Consider the following 21,519-nt stretch of genomic DNA (forward strand, 5'->3'; position numbering starts at 1 on the left):
GTATTATTCTTAAGTTATAACTTATAATAATATTATTTACTACTATTAAATAATAGTAAAATAAATGACCCTTAAAATAGACTATAACTATGAACACAAAAAGAGGAAAAAAGCAAAGTCTTTATACTTTCCATTTAACTGAGCTTTAAAACACAACTGATGCATGATCTTTTGGTTACAACAAGTTCACTATACATGAGAAAAAACAAATACATAAACTGATTTCTGTTTCCGAAAGTGGGAAAAACATATGATTCGGCACATTTCCTTTCTACATTGTGTCTCAAATGAAACAGTCAAGAACACCACAGCAATTCATTAAATAAGCCTCAGGCTGAACCAAAACAGAAGTCATACAAATTAAAACAGACATCACTTTTAAACCACTCACACATAACTCGAAACGTAACATTGATGTTTATTGAGTCTTAGAAGTTGGGTTGGGATAAAACACCTTGATGTGTATCGCGGAGTTATTACGGGTGCGTGTCAGCGGCTCCCCCGCCTCATCCGGGTCATCGGGCTCCAGATCATCTATGAGCTCTACGGTGGATGTGTTGGCCGCCAGCTGCAGCGCACCCTGGCTGGACGTCTGGAGCTGCAGGGCGATGTTAATGGCCCGGTTGATGGCCAGTCCCAGACCGTGGATGCAGATTTCCCTATGAGCGTCCAGAAGTTTCTGACACCTCGCCAGCTGGGCCTTGAAGTCTGTTTTCATGTTGACGTAGACGTCGTTCCGTCGTTTGGGCAGCTTGCGCGGCAGACGTTTGCGGAGGGTGTACTCCATCGGGTCCATCTCAAGCGCTGAGCCCTCTGGGGCGGGCAGCACCATCGGGTTGTGGGCTACAGGAGCGGACACCGGGCTGCGTGGCTCGGCCATGTCTAATCACGGGAAAAGCACTGTACCAAAAGAACAAGACACCCGTTAATCAACGTTTAATGATGATCTATTTATTTTTATTTTGTTCATTGAGTGAAAATGACACACAGGCAGACCTGTGAACACTTATAAATGTTATAAATTGGCACTAAGGTTAGCAGCTCGAGTCGATATATGCACATTTATGTTTACATATCAAATAGTTCAAAATAGCTAAATGAATGGCTACTGATTCATTAGTCTTTTGATTGACTCAAAAGAATCGGCTCATACGAGTCAATCGGGTTCGGAATCGGACTAACGTTACGTTGTATGTTATTGATTCATTAAAAAGAACCGACTCGAGTGAGTCATCGTTCATGAATCGTTATACACCGGTCAGTCGCAAGGTTTGTTTTACTCACTGTACATCGTTACTGCGCCGCTAAACAGAAATAAATAAAACACTACTACTGTTTTTCACTACTTAAACATTCGGTTCTGGCATTTTTTTTTGTTTGTTTGTTTTTTTTTATGGAACCTGTTCTCAATTTCCTAGAAATAACTAATTCGTTACCGTCATTATCAATATGCTACATTCATTTCTATAATATTTTTGTTTTTGAGCGTGAGTAGTACCTTGAATTAGATTATCTTGTTTCTCGGCTGCACTGTAACTAGCTGGTAAATAAATGAATCTGCGTATTTTCTTATTATTATTATTTTAATTTTATTGGCGGTTGTCAAACCAACTTAAAGGTGCATTTACCACCAACATCTACGTATCTGGTATCTGCAGGTTTATCTTCGCTCCTCGTGTACCGGAAGACCTCTCACTTACACAGGAACTGATACCGATTACATAATACATACTGCTCTATTCTTGGATGAAACGTATATATTTCTTCATGTCGTATATTAAATAATTATAAATTAATCATAATAAAATAAACCGTGTCTATGTGTCCCACCGCATTTTAAAAGTGAGTATTGCTAAAATTGCGATTATCGCGTCGTGAAGGTCTTTTATTTTGAAATTCTCTGAGTTTAGCGGCGTTGTGTGCATGGAGAGAAACTTATAGTCACTCAGCGCTGGATTACTGGAAGTGAACTGAACTTTATGAAATATCTGTTTAATTTGTCTGTCTTTATTTGACTGTTTATCTAGTTTCATATAAGCCATGTCAGACACATGGAGTCACATCCAGGCGCACAAAAAGCAGCTGGATTCCCTGCGAGAGAGGCTGCAGAGGAGAAGGAAAGACACAACGCCACTGGGCATCGGTGTGTTGATAAACTACATGCTGTGAGATCTGCAGAACTATTACCTGTACCATAAATAGCAATTAATTTACTTGTTAAAAAAATACAACCTGGATATTTAATGAGAGTCACCATTACAAACCATGTTGTTCATACATTTATTAGCTTGATATCAAATGCTGAATATAGAGACCACACAGGATTCTGTCCGAAGTGTGGCATCCTGATGCTGAAAGTGCAACTTTAAATGCATGCCAAAGGAAGAATGAATCAGGTGTATTTTTTGCAATAGTGAACTTAGTGGGTCTGTGGTGCCACCTACTGTATGTGCATCTTTCCAACCATTAGGTTTTGTTTTTAACAGAGGTTGGAGGTGTTGAGGGTGGATCCGCAAGGAGCGACAGCCCTGGACCGGCGCTTCAGAGTCCTCCGCAAGTGGACACCGAGCAGCCTCCAGACCCGGAACTAGAGAAGAGGCTGCTGGGATACCTGTCTGAACTGAGTCTTTCTCTCCCAACTGATTCCCTAGCTATCACCAACCAGCTAAACACAGTAAGATCTGTGTGCATGCTTGTGTGCACTGTGGCAGATGATACACAGGGCTACTTTTTGAGCAATGTTGCGGGCAACCGGGTAAGACACAGGGCCCACGACCGATCTAGAGTATCCAGATCCTCAGTGGGAAAGTGTCCAAGCAACATTGCTCAACAAAAGTTGTCCCATGTATCATCAACTATCAGTCAAATACCTGGACATGTAGGCCTACTCATTGTTACTGCCTCCCGCATTAGAGAAAAAATAGTAAAGTTGTTAAAACTGTTAAGTATATGGACAATGTGATTTCCCACATTTTTCTAAACTTGTTGTGAATACTATAGAAATACTAATATCTATTTTTGTCTTTCTGTCCTTCTCACTCTCCAACATTGACTCAGTCTGAGTCTGTAGTTTCCCATGCCTGCATCCAAAGCCTCCTCCTCAAATTTTCTGCACAAGAACTTATTGAAGTTCGGCAGCCATCCATCACTGCCTCCTCGTCCTCTTCCTCCTCGACCCTTGTCACTTCAGTTGACCACACCAAACTATGGGCTATGATTGGCAGCGCAGCCCAGCCACAGAGAACTGCCATTAAAAGAAAAGGAGATGACATCATCCATCAAAAAAGAGCCCCAGGCTCCTCCCCTTTGCTTCAAGCGCCATCTTCACCTCCTAAAAAATCCTCTGCTTCACTGGGTCCTGCCTCGAGCTCGCAGCTTACTGGGTCCTCTGGAGTCGGAGGGGGTGGGCCTGAGAAAAAAGGGCGGAGCAGCAAGGTGCAAGCATCTCATCTGGACATGGAGATTGAGAGTCTACTGAGCCAGCAGTCCACTAAGGAACAACAAAGCAAAAAGGTTTAATAATTAAGTAGCAAGTCATTAAAAGCCTTGTGTATTTATGTGTATGTGGAGTCTGATGGATGTATACTTGTGCCTCAGGTGAGCCAAGAGATCCTAGAGCTGTTAAACACCAGTTCGGCAAAGGAACAGTCGATTGTGGAGAAGTTCCGCTCGCGAGGCAGAGCTCAAGTACAGGAGTTCTGTGATCATGGGACGAAAGAAGAGTGTGTGCAGTCGGGCGACACACCTCAGCCCTGCACCAAGCTGCACTTCAGGTCAGTTCACAAACACTATTAAAAAAATTGTAATTGAAATAAATAACCATATACAATGTCTATACATTAGAATTATAATAGTCTATGAATTAACTATGTAATTATACATTAAGTCAGTAATACGTTTTTAATTATTGATTATGATAATATTATCTGAACATATTATGAACAAATAATTTAGCCTTTTTTAACTCTTCATTTGTTGTATTGTGTTATGATTGAACTTTCTAAGCGAATCATCAACAAACACACAGACGAGAGCCTTGGCGACTGCTCCTTTCTGAATACTTGCTTCCACATGGACACTTGTAAATATGTGCACTATGAGATTGACAGCCCTCCTGAAGCAGAGGGTGACACATTGGGGCCCCAGGCAGGGGCCACTGAGCTTGGACTGCACTCCACTGTGGGAGACAGCAACGATGGCAAGTTGTTTCCTTCGCAGGTAAAGTATCGTAAGAATTGACCTGTTCCACAGCTTCTGTTACGCTATAATATACAGTCATTGACTAGAAGCTGAAATTCACTGAAACCACTATAATATAGGAATAGACATGTTCTCTTGGGTAAGGTTGCACCAGTTCATAAGTTTCTACTCCTACTGGAATGCAAAGTCTACAATAGAGGCTTAGCTACTAGCTAGCATGAAACTAACTCAGTACTTTATTTAGTGGCACCATTCGTTTTTTGAGCAGAATGTAGCTAATAAGTTGTAAGCTTTGGAAAGTTTTGCATAGTCAAATTACATGTACACTCAGTGATTTAATAGCAGCCTTCAAATACGTGAGCAGAAGTTCTGTTGCAATGCCGTGAATTTCAGATTATCCTTGATTTGAACTTATTTTGCCTCATGTAACTAATGCTTCAGTACATTTGCATTGTAATACGATAATACTTACTCGTGACTTTTTAATTATCCACAATCAATAAGAAATTACATATATTATGATTGATTTATGACATGCACAACATGGACTGATACCCACATATACGATCTGAGTTTGTTGAGGATCGCTAACAAAGTAACTCGTTCACATATAACTCACATATGTTTTGCTCCCTAATTATAAGCAAGTGTAAATGTCAACGTTATCCTCTATGTCTAAAGGACTGAAGTAGTGTGTAAGTTGTAACTTAGTCTTGTAACTTCACATCAAAAATAGTTGTAACTTCTATACAGCTGGTAAAACTGGCCCTAGATGTGTTTCTGTCCTGTAATCGCTTTCAGAGCATTCTTCTTTCTTTCTCACATTTGCTGTCACTGTTCTTGTATTTGTCTACATATTCAAAAACAAATTTTTATTAAAACTGTGATTGGCGTTTTTATTTTGAGACATAACCGATATATGCCCTCTAACCTTAACCCCTTCTCAGTGGATTTGCTGTGACATCCGTTATCTGGATGTGTCCATCCTGGGGAAGTTCGCCGTGGTGATGGCCGACCCACCATGGGACATTCACATGGAGCTTCCATATGGAACACTCACAGACGACGAGATGAGGAAACTCAACATTCCGATTCTGCAGGATGACGGTTTCCTCTTCCTCTGGGTGACAGGAAGGTAGGGGCTCTGGGGAGCGACCGAACACAAAGCTTCTTAAGACCCTTTTTTGTCTAAGTGTAATAAGATTTTGCATTACTTTTACCACAATGATTAATGTAAACCTAAATACAAAATCAAATCATCTTGTGATAAAATCTGTGATTATATCACAGATGTTTTTGATATTCCAGAGTTACATTTTCCTAAAGCTTTTGAACTCTGCACAATTGATTAAATCTGTGTCTGAATACATTTTCCATTATCATATGCATGCCATAAGAAGAGGCATCTATGAATAAATTATATGAAAAATTTAAATTTAAATTTAAGTCTTGGCAACAGTCCAAATGCAGGTCAACGATGGTTCATTTTCTGTCTTCACAGAGCTATGGAGCTGGGCAGAGAGTGTCTGAGCTTATGGGGGTAGGTGATTTTACATGTGGAAAATGTGATGGTGATCTCTTTAAATATAACTAATGTTTTCGTTTTCTGTCCCTCAATTAGCTATGAGCGTGTCGATGAGATTATCTGGGTAAAGACTAACCAGCTTCAGAGAATCATTCGTACTGGAAGGACTGGACATTGGCTGAATCATGGCAAAGAGCATTGCTTGGTATGTGTGAGAATATACACTAGCGTTCAAAAGTTGGGGTCACTATAGTCTGTTATGGTCACCATGGCTGCATATATTGAATTTTCAGCAGCCATTGCTCCAGTCTTCAGTGTTGCATGACCCTTCATGCTAACAGGCTGGTTTGGTGCTCAAGAAACATTTATTATTACATTTAAAAACAGCTTGGTATTTTTGTGAATATACATTATCCCATACTTATACTCTCCTTCTCTCTGTTTGTTTGTTCAGGTGGGAGTAAAAGGAAACCCACAAGGTTTTAACAGAGGCCTTGATTGTGATGTTATAGTGGCAGAGGTCAGTCATAACCATTATTACTGATAAAGCAGTGATGAATTTAAAGTCAGTGATGATCAGTGCACTAACAGAACATCTGTCTACACAAAAGTCCGCTCCACTAGTCATAAACCAGATGAAATTTATGGAATGATTGAGCGTTTGTCACCGGGTACACGAAAGATTGAATTGTTTGGGAGACCACACAATGTGCAGCCTAACTGGTGAGTCAGACGTTCAGGAACTTTTTTGATTTCCAAATCACTTACGTGACTAAGTCCACTTTTAAGTAATCAGATGTGCTGCTCTCTTTATTGCTAACTTGCTTGTTTTCTCTGATCTTTGGCGCCCTGTTTTGTTTTCCAGGATAACTCTTGGTAATCAGTTGGATGGTATTCACCTTTTAGACCCTGAAGTAGTCGCACGTTTTAAGAAGCGCTACCCTGACGGAGTCATCTCCAAACCTAAAAACATGTGAGGACTGGGCTAGTGAGAGAATGTACAGCTATTGGTTGAACTCTGCCACAGGATTCAGGAGTAAAAGAACACACTTTTATACCACTTTGCTTTTTTTAAATAAAAACACTGAACCACATTTTTGTTGTTGTTCTATACAGACTGATTAATGATTTCAGTGGTAGTTCTTTATAGACAACTTTGTTGTTAGAATAGTATGAAAAAAGATACTTGTTTCTTTTTGAAGAACATTTTTTATTATTTTTATTTTTTACAATCATCAGTGAAAGCAACAAGACGTGCTCTTTTAATTCTACTATAATTTAGTTTGCTGTATTTTTACTTGTTACATTTTTTTTATATAAAATTGATTTACACATTGCATACAAAACATACCAAAAATATCTTCTCTTTCATATTGTGACTTCAAAGGTGTAACAGTGTCTTGTGAATTCTGTTTTTTTACTGGGTTAGAGTGTAAAAATCCACTTTTAACATTTAAAAAACAAATGTTAATACATGTGCACCCAACAAAGTGAAGAAGTCCAGATACACATCATTAGCATGTAAATCCTGTTTTTTCAAACATGTCGTAACAGAAGCAATGAGTGGATCATGACAAACATCTCCATTCTTTTGACTAGTTTTATACATGCAATAAGAAGAAACTGGGCCATCTTCATATTAATATATTAGTTGGTAAAATTTTGACTTACATTAAGTCCATGAAACAACCATCTTTTTTAGAATTGTTCCAAAAACATCCCTCAAGCAGAATTGGTTAATGGTCAGGGCATATTTTAAAAAGCCCTGAAATCTATACATAATAAAAAATGAAATTAAAGTTGGTGTTTTGGACACTCTGTTAATGGACACTGATGCAGCTGCAAGGCAGAGAAAATGGCACTTACATAGACAGCAAAATAAGCTTTTAAATCTTCCTTTCTGTTAATGTGAAGAAAAAAAAAACATTCTGTTGCTTCACAGTACACACTGAATTTATGACCAGCAAGGCAAAGCGCGGTTGATTTTATTAGGTACACTGCTATTCATCAAAAATCCTGAACGAATTTATATCTGGTTCAAAAACTCAATTGCATTAAGATGTCAGCGTCTCCTCAGATAAAACCAGCATCCAGTAGAGATAATGTAGATGCATGTATAGCAGAAGCTGTGGAGGAAAAATGCTACAGGCTAGAAAAAAAGCACTTACTGGTTATCATGTAAACATCACTCTTAAGAGTGTTTTAAATTATCCCTTTCACCAAATTACACTCAGCTGTACCATTTTACACTCATTGCTGTACCGGAATTCAGACACTTATCTTGACATTGTTATTACAATGCATACAGCTGACGCTCATGAGTGTCTATAGGCGTGCAAGAAGAGGCAAACTTCCATGTTTCTTGTTCTTAATGGCTCAATCTCCAATAAGGGACTTAAACTGGACTGGGGCTGTAAATCTGAAGTTTACTTTCGAGGATTCTCCAGAGACCGCCTGCAGACATAGTTAGTATGTGGCATCCACTGCATTGATGTTGCTATCCATCTGGTGTCTCAGTGAGAGCCGAGCCTTGTGGGAAAAATAGGCCTGTGGGCAACTCAGACTGCTGCCGCTGTCCCCTTCGCTGCCCCAGGAGGTAGTGGAACACAGCCGAGGTTTCACCTCTTCACTTGCTACTGCTGAATAAGAAAAAAGAAAGTAATATAATTATCTCATGTCATAAAAAATATAATATAAATATGTAGAATTGTCACACCTCATAAAAATAAAATAAATACTATTTTTAAAAAAAAATGTTAATGCACTTAGAAAACACATTTATGCTGTCACAGAGGACACAGTTTTCACTTCTTTTCAACTACCAGTTTATCATTTGGCCAGATTATCAATGACCTTTTAGCTTTATCTGAAAAGGTTATAAAGTCTCTTACCCGTCTCAGGAGGACACTGTCTTTTGCACCTCTCCTTGCAGCGTCTGTAGAAAGGAAAGCACTGCAGCATTTTTACACCCATATCACCAGAGGGAGCTAAAGACAAGATCAACACCTGTTAGACAAACCCACTGTGGCCTGACATTGCTCTATATCACAAATAACATTTCCAAACTAGCAAAAGTGTCTATTGTTATTTGTCCTTCTGGTGCTACTGTGGTTATTAAGGGTAAACCGCTGTTGTTTGTTCTGATTATTGGTTATCTAAAATGTTCCCTGTGACCGTGGATTTAATGTACTGTAAGGACCCTACTGTATAATCTCATTACAGTCTTGTGTATGCAAACCTCTGCTCTGCAGTCTAATACCATACGGCGACGTCAGTCATCCGATCTAATAAATTACACGCCAGGTCAAGTTCTCTGATAGAGGCTGGCAGTTTTGCCATGTTGGCGATATTGGGAGTTCGACTTGCAGTTTATGAATCACTTTTGACAGTTGCAAAAGCGTATTATTCATAATTTGTTTAATAAACTTGTGTTTGAAGTGATTCATGCCCTGCAGTTGTTGAGTATGTGGGTTACAGTGTGGTTTCCTAAGTGTATGACTTGGTTCATTTTCATCAGAAACCTAGCCAAAGACAAATACAAACATGTCTTAAGAGTTTTTTGTCACAAAGTGACCAGTGCTTCTCTTATCACCTTTTCCAAGGTTTTGCTGGCCTTTGGTTTGTAGTATACAGGGTTAATGGTTAATTTTTAATGATTTGGCATTTACACTGTTCTGATATGCTCTGTGAATCCAGTCTGCCCCAGAAACCAGTGTAATACTTTAGTGGCTGGCCTGCATATTTATTCTTGGGTTAAAGTTTGTAGATTAAAATAATGCATGCTGAATGGGATTTTAAACTATAAGCTTGTGTAATGGGTCATGAAATCATGTTTGTCAGGCTTGAAATGCAAATCATAACATTTGAAAAAAGAAAAAAATTCAGGGCATGTTTTCCATCCAACTACATGTCGCTCTCACACATTAACACACAACACGAAAGAGTGTTTGTGTGTTAGTAAAACTGTTGTTACAGAACCATGTCACCACACGCCACTGTCGTTCACTGTCATACATAACACTCTGCTCCTACCCATCCCCTCCCTTTTATTTCTGTTATGAACTCATAAATCAGAGGAGTTCTCTCATGCTATTGTTCAGCTTTATTAACTTGCCTGAGGACAAAACGTGCAAAATTCTGAATATTACATTTTAAAAGCTTTAAACCCTACTGCTGATGTTTGAGTACCTAATGGCAAACATTTAAAAAAAATGTCTTTTGCAAATCAGTTGTGTTGAGAATTTTGTAAGTGTTGGAATAGCTCATTGTATTGTGGAAAAATAAATATATCTGTTCAGATCTGCCTGCAAACATAGCATGTTATGAGCATTTGTTTTGCTCTTTGATTTTAACTTTATGATCATTTGTAGATTTATATCTTCAGATCTTGATTAATTAAAGAGTGGAAATGATAAGAAAGGGTTGCTTGGTTTAACTCAGTTTGTTTCATTTCAAGTTTTCAGGCCTCTGCAAATGTCTTCTTTTCATTATAGGCATGAAGTGTCACCATTTGAGATTGCAGATAAAATGATTTGTGTTTGGTAAATGGTGTAAAAATAATCTCTTCATAGCCTTCAATACTGCCTCAGATGGTTTGCATCAGTCGTTGCATCAAACCACGAACATCTGAGCTTTTCTGGAGAACATTATGTCCAAAATATTTTCCAATACTGACACTGAAAAGCAAAGGCAAATGTTTTTCTTATTAACTTTCCCTTGGTTCTAGTAAATGAACACACACACACATTACCATCACTTCCTATGCCAATCATATGCTATACATTTATCCATAACCATTCCTCTCACTTCTTTCCTCCTCTCAAAGTCATTTTCATAACTTAAGCAAAACATAATTTATGTGGAAGCACTCATCAGGGGAATTAAGATTCCATTCTTATTTCTTTGTGTGTTCAGTTTTTGGCAAGGTTCTTGCCCAGAGACCCATAAATTATGTAAGAAGTGTATGATTTAGAGCTAAGTTGTTTACTAGGGATCTAGACATGCACTTAGTACTACAACCAAGATCTTGTAGACACAAACACACACACACACACACACACACACACAAAATCCTAAAATGATGACCCGCTCCAGGTCATTTAGCAAACACTGTGAGATGTGTTTGTGTAGCAGTATGGAGGACTGCTGCTTAAAACAGTTAAGTAATCTATAGTTACGCGACACTTCATTCCACTTTACCTCCTCCTACATCCCCAGCATCTTTTCAGTGAATAAGACACTGGCTACACACACATTCAATTACACACCTTCAGAAACGAACCAGGGCTTTAAATTTCTCACTGATTTAGAGCACCACAGCATTTTTCCTGCAATTGTGGAGTGTGAATTGCAGCAATGCATAGCAATGGAACCAAACCGCCTTTTTGTCAACAAACTTGTGTATTTATTAAAGTCTTCAGCATGGTTGAAGGAGATAAGGATAAGTTCCTTCTTCAAATCAATGCTGTAGGTCTAAATTCACATCTAAAACTGTGAGCTGTTAGGTGCATATCCAAATGATTAATAATACCTATTTTCAGGATCAATAGTTTTCAGTTTCGTTGAGGTATTTACATGGTGTAGGCTATATAAAAGCTATAATTGTGAGGTTGGTGGCCCTTTTTGGCGTCTAATGAATAAAAACAAACTTTTGACGCTTGAATGTGCTTTAGTTCTTGCAGAAGTTGATAAATTTGAGTGTTGATGCTTTAAAAGGTGTTAGAATCTCAAAATGATTTTAATTCTCGCTTGCTACTCCCCACTACCGCCTGGTTGCCTGCTCGCGCGCGCACACGCGCTTTCCCATTGAGACTTGTTATTTGTGTATGTGCAGTACGTGACGCTCGAGCACGCTGTGGTGTGACTGGGAACATTTACATTCATGCATTTAGCAGACGCTTTTATCCAAATCGACTTACAGTGCATTCAGGCAATACAATTTTTTTTTGCCAGTATGTTTTACCAGGGAAAAGGGGGAAGGCAAATGCATGTAATTTTTTTTATTATTATGAAACGATGTTTAAAAGATCACTTGTGATTTCCATATGCAGGCAGCAAGGTTATTCGTGGTCCAGACGCATCATTCGCAGAAAAGTACGTTACATAAAATGTCGGTGCAAGAGATCAGCCAGAGTTCAGAAGAAAACAGAGAGAGGCTACCTGAGCAGCTGAGCTTAACAACACCTTAACTGCTAGTTAGCAGTTTGCCAAGTGATGAATGAAAACCTAACGAGCAAATTGCCATCTGAAGGTTACAGGCTGTTTGCTGTTAGAGTATACGTGGAATGATTTATTGGTTTAATAATGCATTTTCACCCTCGGGGAGTTCACGGTGCTGCGCGATAAAATGACTCTTTCATATGTAGCCTAAAAACCATGAAAAACAGTGTTAAAAGGTTTCATGCTTTGTGGGATGATATTTTGTGTCTGACTATATTTTGTAGGTATCCTGTAAGTCGTAAAATAGATGATCAAATATAAGACCGCATTCATATTAATCTAAATTTAACTTTTTCCAAGAACAAATAAACACACTGCTGCAGTGTTCACTGAACAAACAAACAATGCTTTACAGATTAGGCAACTAAAAACTTAAAATACAGCATAAAACACTACGTAAGCAGCATTCGTTGTAAATCACAGTTGATTCGTATTTTGTACTAAACACAATTTTTTTATGTAAAGGTGCATTGTCCTGTTACACTGTAGGCTAGAGCCTATATAGGCTAGGGTTATTTATACACAAAAGCAGTTTACAGTAAAATTGCGATTATTGTATGTTAAGCATATATTTTCACTAACAGCTTAACCGTTTTTTTTTATGTGTGTGTGTTAAAATTACAAACTATTTTAACAACGTATAGCCTATTTTCTTACCTGTAGCAACTTTGACATGAATTTTGTTAGACACTCCCACTTTGACACACCTCCAGATTGTTTAACAACCTTTATACGACTTCATGAATTTAGTATTTACCTTGAATTTTTCATATTTGTATAATTCAGTGTGTACAGTTGTATACATAATATCAAATAGTCTAATCAGTTGACTCACCGTTTGTTCTTTTGAAACGCACTTATACTAGGCGCTGTCACGCAAAGGATTCTTCAGATTCCAAGTGATAGTAGATATGTTCTCCAACTCACTGACAGTTCACTGGCGATGATTGAACCGGTTCAGCTATGACAACATGGAAAGCTTCAGGTTTGAGCACAGGGAACGTTCAGCTTTAAATAGCTTATCTGAGCAGCACGCCCAACTCCTCCTCCTCCTCCTCCTCCTCCTCCTCCTCCTCCTCCTCCTTCTCTTTCACTCAGTAGCTTGCTAGTGTGCTGGCACGTCTTCAGTTCAACATAAGAAAAACATTCTCACTATTCAGGACCAATTTATTAAACTATTTATAATTTCACACGTGCAAGGTCTCGAGGCTCTCTTTTCCATATTGCAGCATGTCATATAGCCTAACTGAGACTTGAAAAAGTTTGACTCCTGGCTATAGTATGTTGCTACTGGTTAAATAATGTTTATTATATCAATTCAACAACATGCATGATTAATTTAGTTAGTGGGCATTTAAAATAATGATTGGAAAACTCAAATGAAAGAGAGCAGCAGATGAGATGGGATTATAATTAAAAAAAAATATTTTGTGCTGCAGTATAAGATTAAGGACAATGAACATTTTAGCATTCATGCATTAGTACTGGAAGCCATTGAGAAAATGTTAACCTCAATTTGTTTTTCTCTGTCTCATGTTGTACTTTACATTTTGTCCACAAGACCATTAAGATGTTTTAGATTTATCATCATTGTTAAAGTGTTTAGTAGTCTTATTATTAGAATTATTATTTCACATAATCAAAGTTTTATAGTGTGTTTAAGATATTCTTAGATCACAACTCTTGGCCATTTCAAATTTGCTTAATATAACTACAGTTTTAGGCAGCAGGCCAGTCTCCACAAGTCCCCATGGCTCCAGTTTAAATTCAGGGCAACACTGAACACTACTTCATAGGCTGAATTCGAATAGCATGGCAACTTCTCAAGAGTAAAAGATCAAATAAAAAAGTTAATCTTTACACTTCCAAGAAACATATATACCAGCAACATCAGCATAGACCAGGAAATGTGTATTTAAACCCTTATTCATTTTTATTTTCTAGCTGACAGTCTGTTTTGTTTTTGTTTTGTTTTTTCAGTGGAAATTTACAGCAGCAGATTCCAAAGTAGAAACAGATTAGAATTCTGAACATCAAGCCTGCTGCACAATCTGGGTTGAAGGGCAAGGTCCCCCATTGCTGGTAATTAGTATTGTGTGACTCAGTACCAATAGCATTAACCCGTTTGCCACTGATCAGAGAGCAGTCTGAAGTTTCTTATCTTTTAATTGCATACATTTAAAGGCTGATTCAGGAACAGTGTTAAAAGGATAAATAAACTCTGAGATTTTCTTTGAATTCATATGGGAGAGCAGGAAATCCCACCAGTTGTGGTGGGATTTTTTATTTATTTATATATATTTATTATTTCAGTTAGTTGAGATCCATTTCATTCTCTGAACCCAAATCGCTTTTATGTACAACTTTAGACTCAAAAAAAAAAAAAAGAAAAAAAAAAGAAAAAAAAGCCAAATTAATGCTCCAAGTTTCATTTTCATTTCTTTCTCTCCTCGTTACACCTGTTTCTCCTGTTTAGCTCCTCCTTTCTCTTTTTTTTCTAATTTTGAAATCTACAGGTAGAAAGTAGATTTATAACTCTCTACCTCCATGCTTAAGAGCAAAATATATTTTTGTACCTTTGTTGTTAAACAGTAATAGGGAGCATACTAAACCCTCTGTTAAAAACCTGTTCACCTATGTAAGGAAAAGAATGAATGTTTGTCACGAGCATGAAATGGGATCTGATACCTCATATACAGTAGATTGAATGTTTGACTGCAGGCTGTTTAACGACATGGTGTTGTTGAGGTCAGATATCACAGGATAAGATTAGCAACGGTGCAAATTTACCATAGAAGTGAGATGACACAATTAAGGTCACATTTAGTAGTGCAAAGAAGAACCCATGTTTATGCAAACAGATTATGGATCACTGCTTTTGGTTTTCCACTGACGAGATTATGTAGGCCTAAGCTATCTGTATAGTATTGATACATTCCATTTGTTTTGCTTCACCAGATTTACTTTCCATGAGCATTGTCTCTAAATCAGATCATTTTAAAAAGATGGTTTGTCACTTTCCTAATACTGCACATAATGAGAGAGCACCATGTTTAATCAGCATTAGTGTGATGGACAGAGATTTTTTGTTGTTTTTGTAAAATCCAATCACATGGATTTTCCATAATGATTCTCCCATGATGTAGCCAAATCCAATCAACTCTCTCCTGCTTTCTGTAGCACTGTGAGAAGAATAATTACCATCAACTATCTCTATTAAGTGTTTATTATAGAAAAGACTTACTGATATACACTTTCAAAATGAGAGAGATAAATAAGCGAAAGAAAAAAACTGTGTTGGAGGAACAAACTGTGCTTTAAAGCACAAGCATTGAATAAGTGCAATCGTTTAAACAGAACAACAAAAATCCTCTGCAGAAACCCAAAAAGAAATGACACGCCTGACGGTTTCTATTTGAGTTGGCATATGTGCAAACTCTCAGAGGAAGATGAGTGATTTAATGAGTATTTACTCTCTCATGCACACTAAAGCTGCAGAGCTTACTTGTATGCTGTTGTTTGGTATCGGTGCACAGAATATCTGCCCTAGTCCGGCTTGAATTGCTTTTTACCAGTTTTTCCCACCATGTTCTCACCCAGAATACTCCCTCCCCAAAAATGCAACCCCCACCTCCCTAATTTTGTCCCTGTCAACAAACCACCTCCCCTCCACACCCACTATTCTCTGTGTGTGAGCTCACAACAAGACAGCGTCAAATTCCTACATTCACATAAACCATAATGCCTATGATGTTACTTGTTGATTTTAGAGGTAATGAATCACGCAGAGAAAGATGTGCAGTGACATGAAGCTGATGATTCTTCAGGAATTCAGGATGATTTTACAATCCAAGTGTGTGCATGTATGTTACATTCTTACATGCAAAGACATGCAAAGACAAATCCTCTTTAATTTCATCAGGATTAATCATGTTTAAATATGAATTTAACGAACCTTTAAACAGAATGCTGTTTGAACTTAATTAATTCCATAACATCGTTCACATGCATCATCCAGTCTGATCCATCGCTTTTCTGGTCTGTTTCCTTCTGCTATTGTCTGGAGCCATTGTGGAAGATGATGAGTGTTTTGTGCCTGTTCTCTGTGTCTAAATGGTGGCTGGCCATCGAATTAGTCTGGCCAGGGCCATGCCAAAGCCTTTAGTACAACCCCTTCTCATCATTAACTAGAGAAAAATAAAATCCTCTCCATGTCAAAATGACCAGAACATTAGGGTTAATTATTTAGAATTCAAATAAAATATTTATACATGTATGTCATTATATTTATGTCATGCAATTATGTGTATGTTCCCATGTGATCTCAATAAGAACAGAACATCCTTTTCCGGAACATGCTGGTCTGGTTTGAACAAGGTCTATTAAGCTGACGTAGTAATGTGTACTAGGACATGCTGTTGCCTCTCTCCCCTTCTGGCTAAGACATATATGGCATGTTTACAATGATCGGTTTGCTTGGTCTGGGCCATCTGTAAGCTTGTTTTGAGATTCTGCAGCCTTTATCCTAGCATGAGCTTCAAATAGGTGTTTGTGCGCAGGATTAGCAATTAGAGTGGAGGGCTGCTGTGCTAACAACGATTATGAGCTAAATGTGAGCACACGGTCTATAGGCTCTATATTCATAAGCATGACCGAGTTCAGGGAGCTAATAGCAATAGACATTACTGAGTAATTTAAAGGAATCTGATGCTCTTTTTGAAAAGGCCCCTTATTCTTAAAACACTCCCTGGTTTCAGTGTATGAATGTTTTTACAGCTGCAGGTCTGGCTTTCACCACCAGGGGGTTTGACTTACTGTTTTCCTTTGCATGCTGCAAGATCCGGTTTGTTCCGGTGTCACAGAATAGTGAAAGCAGTGAGTAGTGAAAAGAGTGAATGACACAGGTGTCGAGATGGAGGGAGAAAAGCAAAAAGGAACATGGTGGGTTTTATCAGACTTTTCAGAAAGCAAATGGAAAACTGCCAGCCCAAGGTTTCAGAGTCTCACTGCACTAAACTAGAAAATAGAAACGCAAAGACACACACACACACACACACACACACACACACACACACACACACACACACACACACACATACACACACACATACACAACTTGATGCCTCCTGCCAAGAACACCAGAAAAAGAAAACACTCAGGGTATTTCTGTAACTTGTAGAGGAAATATCATTCTCATGCAATCCGATGCTAACTCTAAAGATAGACATTACTCAAGTTAATAATTTATGCCACAAAACTACACTGTATGGCTCATGAGAGACAAAATAAATGTCAGCAAATTATATTTATTGTGAAAGATGGTTGTATTGGATCATCTGATGATTTAGCTAGTATTCTAAAATACAAAACGTTTATAAATAAGGACAGAGAATTTTTACATTTCTATACAATTTCTATCATAAAATCAAGGTTACCGCCACTGATATTTGGTTATAATTTACTGCTACAGTAGCACTAACACATAATTAAGTTAAAATAAAGTTACATTTACACACAACATCACTTTTTAGTAATGGCTTGGATTGCAAGTTGTTAGTGTTGTGTGAAAGCTCTTATCCTGTTATGAGGACTCCTGATTGAATGCTTTGTTTTTGTTTTCCTCCTGCGTAGATCTCATAGACTTCCCTCATCCTGTTGTACAAAGAAGAAAGATCATTCCCAATACATGAAAAGGGCATCTCATTATTATTAAGTGTTGAGAGGTCTGAAAGTTTACACAGTTTGGATTTGTTTGTCTATGGTAACTGGTTATAATACAGAGACTATTTTCCATGCTGCCAGTATTCTATTAAGTAGACAGAAAAAAGTGATTCTATTTTACATGCCAATCTGTCAGATGTAGCTTTTGTTCAAGAAATTAAACTCACAACTGTTTCAGTGTTAAAGGGTTACTCCATCCCAAAATGAAAATTTTGTCATTAATCACTCGTAAAGGCTTTGTTCGTCTTCGGAACACAATTTAAGATATTTTGGATGAAAACCGGGAGGCTTGTGACTGTCCCATAGACTGGCAAATAAATAACAGTGTCAAGGTCCAGGAAAGTATGAAAAGCATCGTCAGAATAGACCATCTGCCATCAGTGATTCATATGAAGCGATGAGAATACTTTTTGTACACGAAGAAAACAAAAATAATGTCTTTTTTCAACAATTCCTCTCCTCTGTGTCTCTCCAAATCAGCGTAGCGCCATTTTGACAAATCTGAGCAGTACGCATGTGGTGTACACTCTTCTGTGTCAACTGCACCACAATGATAAGTTTTTTACGTGTATTTACGCCTTGGTCTGAAAGCAAACAGCGCATCAGCACAGCGTGGCTGACACAGAAGAGTGTACGCCGCCTGCGTACTGCTCAGATTTGCCAAAATGGCGCTACGCTGATTTGGAGAGACACAAAGGAGACGAATTGTTGAATAAAGTCGTTATTTTTGTTTTCTTCGTGTACAAAAAGTATTCTCATCGCTTCATAATGTTACGGTTGAATCAGTGATGGTAGATGGACTATTCTGACGATGCTTTTCATACTTTCCTGGACCTTGACACTGTTATTTATTTGGCAGTCTATGAGACAGTCACAGGCCTCCCGGTTTTCATCCAAAATATCTTAAATTGTGTTCCGAAGACGAACGAAGCTTTTATGGGTTTGGAACAACATGGGGGTAAGTGATTAATGACAAAATTTTCATTTTGGGATGGGGTAACCCTTTAATCTAAATGTAAATGCTGTTATGTAAATTTTACCGATTTTTTTTTCCGGCAGTCTCCACAGAGGCAGCCTACACATCCATTCACAACCTGAATGACACAGAGTATCATTTGGATCAGAGACAGACCCAAAAGTATGGAGAAAAGCACGATGTGCCAGAGAACCATATTCTCGGGAAAGACACACTTGGACCATGTAGTGTCATCCCCCAGGTAACTGCTGTTCCTGTTGCAGCAAGATAAAAAGAAGAGAGAAGGAGCTTTAGTTGAAGTGCAGGATAAGATCTCATCTAGTGGCCATACAAAGAACTGCACTTGCTATTTCATTGCATTCATGTCCTTTTTTGTTTAGGTTTTAGGTGTTCTTACATTGGTGCATCCTTAAAGGGATATTCCCATTTACCAGTCTCAACTTGGCATAGTGGCCCAACAGCCAGTGCTGCAATGGCAACAGAGGCACAGTAGGCCGACCCAACAATGCCAAATACAGACGAGAAAACAGAATTCAGCATCTGAACAAAACAAAAAGAACATAAAACATTAAACAATCAAAATAGTTTATATATAGACTGCATATAATTTATCTGTACAATACATTTGTGTATATGCAAAAGAGGATGTCTTGTTTTTATCTTTTCACATTGTACGGCTTCACTAGTGAGCTTCTTGTTGTGAATGATAATGGTTTTATTTTTGGTTAAATTGTTAAATTTTTTGGTGTTTTTCTTTGTCAGATTTACTCACACGACAACGGTTTCCACAACAACCTGCCCCGCAACAGCCTTTGCCCCCGGCTCTGATGGCTGAGCAGCTTGGACACATCATCTGATGAATAAAAGTGAGTGCAAATTAACTTATCATCAACTGTCATCTCAACGAGATAAGGTTGGCCGTAAAGCAGGTTAAATAATGTTTGTGTAAATTACTTAATCTAGGATGAACAGTTTTTTATGAACAATTAAAAGTTAAGATTCTTTATTGGCCTACATGATTCCATGAAGAACTTTTAACATTCTTTATAGTGGAAAAAGGCTTTTCAGATTATTAAAATGTTCTTTACACTGAGAAAATTTGTTCTTTAAATAGCTGTTCACTAGATGCTTCTTTGGGAAATCCTAAATTGCTCTCCTGACATCACTGTACAAAATCCCTTTTTTGGAACCTTTATTTTTAAGAGTGACTGTTTTATCAAAAAGCACTTAATTACACATCAATCTCAATCTACTTTTTCTGTGATATGTGTACTTGCTCATGTTCCTCTGTAAATGCAACTATTGCTTGATGCGAACATGAGCCACCTTACATAACTTTACTCAGGATTAATCCATCCTGGTCATATCTGGTCATATCAAAAAAAAAAATTTTTTAAAAAAAGGTACAAAAGTTGTCACTGGAGTGGTACAAATGTGTACCATTAAGGTACTAAAATGTATCTTATATACACCCCTCAGGGGTAAATAAAGTACAAACATGTAACTTTCGAAAAAGGGTACCACCCTTCTTTTTTTTACGTTCTGAGCGGTGAAGCTCTGCATAATGGACCGTTGTTTCTCGTCACTGTATTTGCTCACCGCAGATATATTTTTCTTTTTCAAATCTAAAGTTCCTTTATTCTAATTGACTAATATCACTAATTCAGCCATACTAATTCTCTTTATCGATTGGTGTGCCATGTATTATCACAGGCATTAATAAAATAAATAGCACACAAAGCAGTGTTTGAAGTATCTGATGTTCTACCTAAAACATCAGTCCAAGTTAGGCCTGTTCATTTTAGTAAGCAATAAAATTCCTATCGCACATTCTCAGAAAATAAAAAGGTACAAAACCTGTCACTGGGGTGGTACCCTTTCAAAAGGTACACATTTGAAACCCTACAGGGTGTATATAATACCTTAAAGGTACATATTAATACCTACATATTAATATTTGTACCTTTTGAAAAAGTACCACCCCAGTGACAGCTTTCGTGAGTGCATCTCGTAATAACAAGACAGCCAGATAAGTTTTTTTTTTAGGAAACAGCCAAGTTTAGGCAAACACCACATTAATGATGAGATCAATTTAACAGACAGAATTACTCACAATTAGTCCTCCACCGAGAACGCCTCCCATAAGCCAGACATGAAGGGAAATCTGGTCTGTTTCCAACTGTACTCCATTAGGGAAGAATAAAAGTACATTGGCTATTATACACAAAAAAGCTGAGGGCAGAAGAATTAGCCCCACTAACCGTGCACACTTCCCAGTACACATTGCGATGGATCTGTATAAAAAACGTTATGATTCAGGAGAAATTGTCAAAGGCTGTGTTCTTCTCAGTGTAGCACATGCTCTGACGGATAGCACAGAATGCCCTTTGAGACTTGACAATATTATAATGCTTTTATCAGTGCCATTTATGGTGCATTAACATAACAGTGGGCAGGATGAAGTTTCTGCTTTGGATAATTACTGACAAACGTGTATACGTGTATTGTGGCTGGTTGATCAGTTTAAGGTGTGTAATAGTTATAGTAAAGCCATATAATGAACCCTGACAGAACAACCAGGCCTGTTTTACAGCCTGTTTTATAATATCCTGTGTTATAAATGGCAACTATATGACTTTATTTATAATGGTTTTGTAAAGGTTAGTGATACTTTTGCATCGTCATTTCTTTTTAGATCTTCTTCATTCAGTACAATTCCCTAAAACACTTATTAATTAGTTTACGGTTTGTTGAAATAACATTTTTTTTATAGGCTAGATGTTCTTTTACCCTTATAAAAGGTTTTAAAGTGTGAAAAAAAGCTTGAAAGGACCATGACAATTAAGACAGCATATTCTTTCCAAAAAAGTTGCATGGA

At 37.8% G+C, this 21,519-nt stretch overlaps 3 protein-coding genes and 1 long non-coding RNA gene across 6 annotated transcripts; 1 reads left to right on the forward strand and 3 right to left on the reverse strand.

Moving 5' to 3' along the window:
- Positions 1-107: 107 nt before the first annotated feature.
- LOC109100070 (ribonuclease P protein subunit p20-like) lies at positions 108-1,645 on the reverse strand. The gene is made up of 2 exons (XM_042726992.1): positions 1,499-1,645; positions 108-900 (listed from the first exon to the last, which is right to left on the reverse strand). The coding sequence occupies exon 2, from the start codon at positions 878-880 to the stop codon at positions 419-421; it is 462 nt and encodes a 153-aa protein (XP_042582926.1). The 5' UTR covers positions 881-900; positions 1,499-1,645; the 3' UTR covers positions 108-418.
- On the forward strand, positions 1,015-6,819 carry mettl3 (methyltransferase like 3). Of its 3 annotated transcripts, none has more exons than XM_042726989.1 (12): positions 1,015-1,033; positions 2,028-2,143; positions 2,487-2,674; positions 3,058-3,513; positions 3,598-3,773; positions 4,005-4,218; positions 5,148-5,335; positions 5,702-5,740; positions 5,822-5,930; positions 6,180-6,245; positions 6,336-6,448; positions 6,591-6,819. In XM_042726989.1, the coding sequence occupies exons 2-12, from the start codon at positions 2,041-2,043 to the stop codon at positions 6,700-6,702; spliced, it is 1,764 nt and encodes a 587-aa protein (XP_042582923.1). In that variant the 5' UTR covers positions 1,015-1,033; positions 2,028-2,040; the 3' UTR covers positions 6,703-6,819. The 3 variants fall into 3 exon arrangements, with proteins under 3 accessions (XP_042582923.1, XP_042582922.1, XP_042582921.1); XM_042726988.1 differs by lacking the exon at positions 1,015-1,033 and adding an exon at positions 1,708-1,842; XM_042726987.1 differs by lacking the exon at positions 1,015-1,033 and having other exon boundaries at positions 1,894-2,143.
- A 95-nt stretch (positions 6,820-6,914) lies between these two features.
- Positions 6,915-12,945, reverse strand: LOC109100072. Its single transcript, XR_002019512.2, has 3 exons — positions 12,780-12,945; positions 8,617-8,712; positions 6,915-8,364 (listed from the first exon to the last, which is right to left on the reverse strand). It is a non-coding gene; the product is annotated as an uncharacterized LOC109100072 (long non-coding RNA).
- A 4,280-nt stretch (positions 12,946-17,225) lies between these two features.
- LOC109100068 (transmembrane 4 L6 family member 5-like) lies at positions 17,226-21,036 on the reverse strand. The gene is made up of 5 exons (XM_019113562.2): positions 20,755-21,036; positions 19,414-19,494; positions 19,039-19,181; positions 18,706-18,895; positions 17,226-17,596 (listed from the first exon to the last, which is right to left on the reverse strand). Exons 1-5 carry the CDS (start codon positions 20,923-20,925, stop codon positions 17,579-17,581), a joined length of 603 nt encoding a protein of 200 aa, XP_018969107.1. The 5' UTR covers positions 20,926-21,036; the 3' UTR covers positions 17,226-17,578.
- Between the last annotated feature and the right edge of the window lie 483 nt (positions 21,037-21,519).

Source organism: Cyprinus carpio, chromosome B7 (genome assembly GCF_018340385.1).
Source record: "Cyprinus carpio isolate SPL01 chromosome B7, ASM1834038v1, whole genome shotgun sequence".
In the NCBI taxonomy this organism is placed as follows: Eukaryota; Metazoa; Chordata; class Actinopteri; order Cypriniformes; family Cyprinidae; genus Cyprinus; species Cyprinus carpio.